Source organism: Eurypyga helias, unplaced genomic scaffold, assembly GCF_000690775.1.
Source record: "Eurypyga helias isolate BGI_N326 unplaced genomic scaffold, ASM69077v1 scaffold13892, whole genome shotgun sequence".
Lineage (NCBI taxonomy): Eukaryota > Metazoa > Chordata > Aves > Eurypygiformes > Eurypygidae > Eurypyga > Eurypyga helias.
Window position 1 is genome coordinate 40,336 of NW_010234152.1, and position 8,343 is coordinate 48,678.

At 50.6% G+C, this 8,343-nt stretch overlaps 1 protein-coding gene across 1 annotated transcript in view; it reads right to left on the bottom strand.

Annotated features, from left to right (window-relative positions):
- Positions 1-4,108: 4,108 nt before the first annotated feature.
- Positions 4,109-8,343, bottom strand: part of CD8B (CD8b molecule) — a 5,872-nt gene continuing 1,637 nt past the window's right edge. The window contains exons 2-5 of the mRNA XM_010161962.1: positions 6,813-7,163; positions 4,884-4,979; positions 4,267-4,356; positions 4,109-4,149 (exon numbers count right to left, since the gene is read on the bottom strand). Coding sequence (XP_010160264.1) covers positions 4,109-4,149; positions 4,267-4,356; positions 4,884-4,979; positions 6,813-7,163 — 578 coding nt within the window. The remainder of the gene's footprint in view (positions 4,150-4,266; positions 4,357-4,883; positions 4,980-6,812; positions 7,164-8,343) is intronic.

Below are 8,343 nucleotides of genomic sequence, written 5' to 3' on the forward strand. Positions count from 1 at the left end.
TCTACTCTGGGTGATCCTGCTCTGGCAGGGGGGTTGGACTAGATGATCTCTAGAGGTCCCTTCCAACCCCTTCCACTCTGTGAGTCTGTAAAAAGCAGCAGCTGGTTTAATGCTCTCCCATCACAAACAAAGCAAACGGAAGCCTCATCCCCATCGTTGCTGTGAGCAGTGTGCGATTACTCTTTCATACCTGTTGTCCTAGAGGTATCACGCTCAGCCTGTTTGTGTTGGAGGAGCCATCTAGTAATTCATGTTTGAAACATATCCTTCAAACTTTATTTTTATGCACATTAATTAACTTGCATTGATGCATTGTAAACACAGAAGTGCAGAAGGTTTTTTCAGAGACTGGGCAATACAGGGGCAGCTGAAATTTGGAGTAGATGAATGGGAAGTGAAGTATGCAAGGAAACCCAGTTCTGTCTTTGGTATAAAATAAGGAGGAAAACACTGCTATTCAGAGGTGAAAATCTGGATTAAGGCAGGTAGTGCCACGGAAACATCAACTCGGTGCTCATCAGGAAAAGCAAATCAGATGTTAGCAGGTAGGAAAGAAATGGGGTATAAACCAGAGAACACAGCTATGTCATTGCTTGGTCCAGTGGCCCAATCCGTGGCCAAACTGATCCATGGACGATAGATAGCCCATGGTCCAATGCGTTGTATAAATCCGTGAATGCTGTGTGTTGGTCTCACCCCCTCGTCTCACAGAAAGGACTCAAGAAGTAGTAGGACCAGAAAGGTTCAGAGAAGGGCAAAATGGGGGATCAGATGTCTGAGTTGAGTCTTGTGTAGGCAGGCTAGGATGCTTTAGCCTGAGAACAGACGATTTAAGTGGATATACACTAAAGGTGTCCATAATCGTGAATGGCTGGGCGGGAGCAGAGAGGAAATGAATATTCACTGCCTTTTCCAATACAGAAGGCCAGGGGCAGCAGGTGAAGCTGATGGGGCTCAGGCTGAAAGCAAATTAAATTGTCTTTCACCCATGAATGTCCCTGCCAAGGACACTGAGGATGCAGGACCTGGACAATTGTTTGGAAGAGAGGTCTGTTGTGGGTTACTCAATAGATAGCAACAGGCTCAGGAAATCTCGATACTTAAAAGGAGTCTGAAAGTGTCATAGATGATTGCCTTGCCCTTATTATCCCTTAGCCACCTGCTCATAGCCAGAGTTGGAGACAGGAGAGTGGTCTGGACAGACCTTTACTCAAACCAATCATTTTTATATTGTGAACTATGAGATCTCTTTACAATGTGTCATTTTAAGGAAGCCAGTTGCTACAAAACTCCACATCCCTTTCCTCTGCAACACTATTAGTTTTCCACTTATCTCCTTCTTTAATGCAGAACACTTGAATCTTACTCAGCTGTTGTCCCCACACAAGGACATTCATCCCCAAGAATGAATCCTGCGGTTCTCCATAGCTCTCCCAACATCTCTGTCCTCTGGACTGTAGACAGTGAGAGAAAAGGGCAGGGTCCAACACTTTTGTGTCATTTCCATCACACAGAGAAAGAAACTGTTTTCTGGGTGTGCATACATTTGGGATATAGGAGACAGGTACACATGAACGGCCTTTGGCTTTCCAACCTGTGCCTCCGGTTGTGTGAGCTGGAAGATGATGTGTTGGACATGGTCTGAGCTTGTTGTGGGCAGCAGCATCCAGCCCAGCGAGCCCTGTGTCTGCATCCCTGCCTGCTCATGGTGGCACAGGGCTCTTCCCACAGCCCTTTGGGACTCTCCCTTGCTTGCTTTGCAGCCATGGGAAGGCAGAAGGGGTCATATTGCCAGCTCTTCCAAGGTGTGCCCACCAGTAGAGGACCCCACTCAGAATGCTATGGCTGTCTTCAGGGCATCACACCCCCTCATCCCTCAGAGCAATTTTACAGATACCTGGGACCCCAAGCAAGACACTTTTGCTGCTGAGAGAGCAGAGCGTGGGGACGGAGGGAGAAGGAGAGGACCGGGCAGACCTTATCCCTGAGGCCGCTCACCTTCCCATGTGAGAGGAGGATTGGGCTGATGCAACTGCCTTTTGCTGCCCACCCCCAGCTGCTTGGCCATGGGAGGCCATCTCCTGTGCTGGCTGAGAGCTGGGAGAGGTGAAGCAGGTACGGACATTAAGGTCAGGATGCCTCAAGCAGGGGAAATGGAGCCAGGATTTCAAAATCAGCTGCAGTCAGGGGGAAAAAAACTGTTTTGAGAGAATAAACCTTTGCCCATGGGAAGTTTCATAGGGTTTTCCTATGAAACAGCTGTCGTGTAAAACATATGTAACAAAAATCTGCTCTGGGGTGAAGCTCTGCGCAGTGAGTGCTTGCAGGGTAGAAAAAATAGTGGGTTTAGTTCATTTGAGCTTTCACAGAGGGTAAAATATACTGCTGGTATGATGTGTCAGAAGCAGAGATGCTCAGGGACCTGCCCTGCAGCATTCCTGGTGGGATGGGGTCTGGGGTCGGTGTCCCCTGCGGGCACCATCTGTGTGGCCTGATGTTCTGTGTGAGTGTTGCAGCCAAGGAAAGCTGGCTCAGGTTGTTACTGCATCATTGAGGGGAAATACGTGGTTGGGAGGGGAGGGAGGGTGAGGCCAGAGGGATGCTGATGCGGTACTGTGATACTTTACACCCACACAAGCTCTTCCCACAGCGATGCTTGCCCCAGCTCTGGGGCCTCTGGAGCTGTATCAGCCCTCGGCTTGTGGGCAGTTTAAGGTCATACGAAATGTGCAGGACAGGAGATCCCTGTTGCATCCCCAGCCGTAAAAACAGCTGCTGGCCTTCTCACCCACGCTGGGGACAGGAGGTGTCTGGACTACCTTGCCCTTGCACTCACTGCAGCTGATAGACCCTTGCGCTGGTGCCTGTATTTTTCATCAGAGACGTGGGGCTGGGAATGCACCCAAGAGCGAGTGCCCACTGCCTGTGCTCAGCAAGACACCGGATTTCCAGCCCCATGTCAACCTTACAGCTTTGGGCAGGGGCTGAGCCTTCTTAACATTCCTGGGGCACTTACCCTGTTCCTGGCATCGCTCGGGGCTCGGCACACACAGACATTGCTGGGGACTCTGCACACAGGGGCATCGCTCGGGGCTCAGCACACATTGCGTGAGCTTTGGCACACACAGGCATCACTCGGCGCTCAGCACGCTCAACAGGCATCGCTCGGGGCTCCGTACACAGGGGCATCGCTCAGGGCTCAGCACGCTCAACCCGCATCGCTCTGGGCTCAGCACATACAGGCATTGCTCAGGACAACTCCCGCTGCTGCTGGGCTCAGGGCCAGCCCCCACCTGCCTCTGTTTGTTCTTGGAGGCGGTGTTGGCCTTCAGGCTGCACCGGGTATTTGGCCTTGGGTATATCGCTTTGTCTGGCTTTTCTCTCCCACTCTTGGCTGTTTGCAATCTCCTGTGGGAGAAGAAACCTTCCCAGACCTGCTCCCCCCGAGCTGTTCTGTTTTTAACTCTTGCTTGGGCAGAGGCTGTGGCTCGTCTTGCTGGGGCAGAGGCTGTGGCTTGCCCCGCAGCCATGTCCCGCACTGGGTGCAGCCACGCGACATCAACCGGCAGAGCAAGACAGCCGAGTGATATATTCACCATTTCTAACGAACGTGCCTGTACAGGGCATTGCCAAGCTGTGCAGTGACCTGCCCCTGCCGTCTGCTGGTTGCTTTCAGAGTGTTTCTTAGCAAAAGCTTATCAACCAGCATTAGCAGGAACAGACAAAAAGCGCCTTCACGAATCCTGTGTGCAGAGAGGAGAGCCAAGAAGCTCTCGGGGCATCTTTCCAGCCCATCTGAATCCCCTCATTACACCAGGCCTGGTGCTCCCAGTGCAGAGCCAGCCATGGCATTCACCCTGCTCAGTGCCCTCTCAGAAATGCTCAGCATGCTGCAGGATCCAGCCCAGCCTGGTTGCCAGCTGTAATGCCAAGGAAAAATGCTAAAGTCACGGTCCGTCATAGGAAGAAAGGTCTGTCTTGCAGTGCAAGCCCACGTCTGCCCCCTGTAACATCCTTCCCGGGTCACATCCAGGCAGGGCTCAGCACCGTGCAGGGGAGGGTCTGCGGCTTCTCTCTGCCTGCCCGAGATGAGGGGAGCTGGTGGGATTTACTGCCTGTGGATGCGAAGCCACAGCCTCCGCTGCAGACCTGGGGAGAGATGGTGTCCATCAGCCCTGAGACCTCTTCCTACCTCCCCATCCCACTCCCGGGCTGTCCCAGGGGCTGACACCCCTCATTGTCCCCCAGGGCTGGCTGGATGCTTACGGTGGAGGCGGTAGGCGGTGGGGACCAAGCTCAGCAGGAGGACCAGGATGCCGGTGGCCAGGGGGACCCAGACCAGGGGGCTGCAGGCACCTGTAGAGCAGGAAGGGACATGTTGTGGAGCTGCACACCCCCCCTGCTCAGCACCCAGCATCATCCTGCCCCAGCAGCTCTGGGGGATGACGGGTGAGGTGGGGAGGGGAGAAAAGCAAGGCAAGTCCTCCGGAGGGGAGAAGGACACGACCATCACCCGGGGGTATCCCCAGGAGGATGAATTTTACCCCAAAAGCATTGCAGGAAACTTAGCTATGAGTCACAGTATCCTTTATTGTGGTGTCCTCCGGCACGGGAATTCACCATGCCTGCAGGGGCTGCACACCCAAGGGACACCAGAGCTTAGACAGAGCTAAATGGAGATACATCCTGGCCCTGAACCTTTGTATATCCCCGCGGACTGCTCCTCAAGGCAGAGGTCAGCTCCATCTGGAGCGGTGGACCCAGAAGCCCACCCCTGCAGGGTCACGTGGTCGTTGCCCCCACCCCAGGACAAACTCCAGCTGAACCTTGGAGACCCCAGGGAGCTAAGCAAAACCCTTTTGCAGGCCGACCTGGTGCCGTACCTTTTTTGCTGGTTGCTTTGCTTTCGGTTACGCACCGCACAGGCTTTGTGGAGAGTGGTGCTTGAGTGGTCTTGGGAGGCAGAGGCAGAAAATCAACTGGTGGATAAGGAGGAGAAGAGGATGGTTACTATGTCAGCAGGTGCAATGGAGGTCTCAAAATCAGGCATAAAGGACTGGAAATTTTGGCTTTTAAAGCTAGCCCCACCCGGGACCCCTGTAAGGGGCTGGGTCACACAGCGGGGCCAGGAGCTTGACCTGAACTGCTTGGTGGCCACAGAAGTTCCAAGAGCTTGTATAAGTGTTAATAAAACAATGTACCACGCAAACAAGGGCAGAAGGTTAAGGAAGGGAAAAGGGAAACTTCCTCGAACTACATTTACTGCCAGGAACCATCTCATCAGTGTTGCACAATATCACAGGCAGCAAAAAAGCCCTGGGAGGTTTGACGAGATCCCTGGATCTTTTCTGTATTCAGATTGCTCTAATCTTTGCTCAAAACTGGATTTTTTTTTTTTTCTGATAAAATGAGGACAGGATTTATTATGGTGTATCTGAACTACAATAGAGCATATTCAATTCTCTAAAATAGATCAGGAAATTATCCCAGTAATGTCATTAAGTAGCTGCACATCTGACTGCTCAAACTCCACTCGTTCAAAATTTTGGGTGATTCAAATTTTTTTTTTTTTCTGCTTCTATCCAGGATTGAAATTCCTACGGAAACCACCGTTCTTTTACATGGAAAGGTAAGACATCATGTGCCTGGGATTTATCTGGACAACTTCTCCCTTACATTATAGTAGACGTAAAGAAAAGGAACTTAGACACAATTTGTTTTATCATGTGTGCTGAAAGAAAAAAAAATATATATCCAGCAGGGCCTGAGTCCTCTCAGAGCACCTGCCGGTGTTTAGTTTTAAACTGAAACGCCTTTGATCATGCTGAATTTCAGCCCTATTTTTTCATGCTTTGCTTTGCACATAGATATGTGCCCAGTTGATAAAACCCAGTTCTCCTTTATCTTAAGCCAGCTTTTCTTCAAGGCGGCAAGAATGCAAAAGGAATTTCTCAGCCAGCTCAAGGTGCAGGGCATATTTGCAAATAAAACCAGAAAGTCTGGGACACTGGGGATGATTTAGAGCCAGCAGCCATAGCTGCATCTTGGTTAAATAAGTTATTTGTCTTCCTAAAAGCCTGCAAAGAAAGGGCTGAATCCTATTTCAAACATGCTCATTTTCCTACACCACCTCCTGCTCAGCGATCAAGGGGAACATGGGCTGAAAATTGCTGCTGTATGACCCAGGGTCTGTAAAGGGTCTCAATGCCACCAGCAGAGAGCTCTGATTTCTGGTTGGAGGTCTCCAGTGATGGTGGGTTGGGAGCTTTGAGGTATAAATCCTAATTTAATCATTTATGTGAAGGACAGGCTTGAAACTTGCAGTCAGACCCAGCCCAGAGATGCAAGGGGTGATGTCCTCGGGCCTTGATGCTTCTCTTGTCACTTGGAGGAAGGGTAAGGAAGAACCAGGGCACAGGGGGACCCCGGGGCATGAGCAGGGCACACATCCAGCCTTTCATCCAAAGTACCACAGGAGATGAGGAAAGCACAGGACATGGCAATATCACAGGCTGAGGGTCTTCCCATGGGAATCCTAAAACTAGGACCAATGCAGTACTCAAGGTATGACCACAGGAGAGCAACTGCTGGGGGGCAAAAGGACTATCACATGCAGCTGACCTAAAAGTTAGCTATTATTTTCTGTATTTTCTGCCTTATCCGGTCTCACAGGTCTCTTCAGAAAAAAACCCTGAGACCCAATCTTTCACCTCAAAATTTGGAAGGCTCTTCCAACACACATCACCCCTTGCCCAGGGGACCTCATCACAGCCTGCCGTGGCACATTTTGGAGCCCTGGGGGTGACGCTTACCCACACTGAGCTGTGTTCCACTGCCCAGGAGGAGCTGGGAGGACTGGAAGACGGAGCAGTAATAGGTGCCGTTGTCCGACGCGTGGAGGTGGCTGATGTGCAGGCTGTAGAATTTGTGGGAACTCGCCCTATGGACACTAAACTTGTCCTGGTTGATGTTTGCACCGTAGGTGGCTTTGCCCAACAGGTTAGAAAATATCAAGAACTCAAAATTTTGCCTCTCCTGGCTCCAGCGGTACCAGTACACCCCAGCATACTCATTCTTCAGCTCACAGAGGATTTCTGTTTTACCGTTAGTTTGGGATAAAATACGCTCCGGAGTCTGGGATAAAAGTAGATTTGTACAGAAACCTAAGAAAAAAAGAGATGGGAATACATAGTTGTCATTTTCTTTTCATTATTTTTTTTTCCATGCTAAGAATAGATATTCTCTGTGGGCTTAATAAGAACAAGTAGTCCCAGACCAAGGGATCCCATGACAAAAAAACAGGAGCATCTTTTATCAGGGTGCTCCCATACTCCCTCAGAGGCCTTTTTGGGTTCCCCAGCTATTTTTTGGTCAAGCCAAGTTATATAGGTAGAGTTTGCCCTGCAAACACTCATGTAGGGAGATGAGGGACTTTTGTCACTCTGTGGCAGGGAGAGGGATGGAGGCATGATTTTGAGGGCGTCTTCAGGGCTGTATGTGCAGGGAAGGGCATCCCCACCTGAGGATGCCCCTCTCCTGCCCTCCTTTTCTCTCTCATTTTTCAGGGAGGCTTCACCTTTCTTCCAACAGGTATGTTTTTGAGCCTCTTGACTTACTTGCCAGATTTTGTTCTAACAGATGCAGCACTGATAAACTTCATCCCAGGTGCAGGAAAAAAAACCACAAACCCCAAACCCAAAAAACCCAACAAAACATCTAAAAATGAGCCAATTTGAGATTAGTTTCAGACGATATTATTTTTGTATGAATTTTGAGACATGTGGAAGGACAGGGAGCGAGGGGTGGCGGTGGGGTTGTTTGGTTTTGGCATCTCATCGCCCTGTTTGCGCTTTGCGGCTTTGGTGGAAGTTATCTGTGTTTGGCCTGGGCAGATGCGAGCGGTGTCTGCGTGCGAGCGAGGATGTGTCCTTGTGGAAAGGATCACAGCCAACTTGTGATCCTTTCTGTTCAACAAACAGTTCTTCAAAGCTGCAGATACTCTGAGGCCAAGTGAAAAACAGCCCTCTGAAGATAAGGATGCTCTCGCTTCCCCCGTCTTTTTCCCAGGCGTGTTTTAAAACTGTACAAAAAGCTGAACAAAACACGGGGTTTTGGCTTTTTGTACCTTAAAATGGCCCTATTCCTTCAAAATCCCAAAGGTGCTTACAGTAGTTGTTGCAAACAACCCCCTGCAAACCGAGTGGTGTGGGAACGGGTTTGCATGACCCCGAGAACCCCTGAAGCCATCCCTGTGGCCCTGATGTCCCCGATGGAGACGGGCAGAGGAGAGGGCTCTGGTGACTGACACAGGCCCAGAGCCTTTCTCAGTCCCCACACCGACAA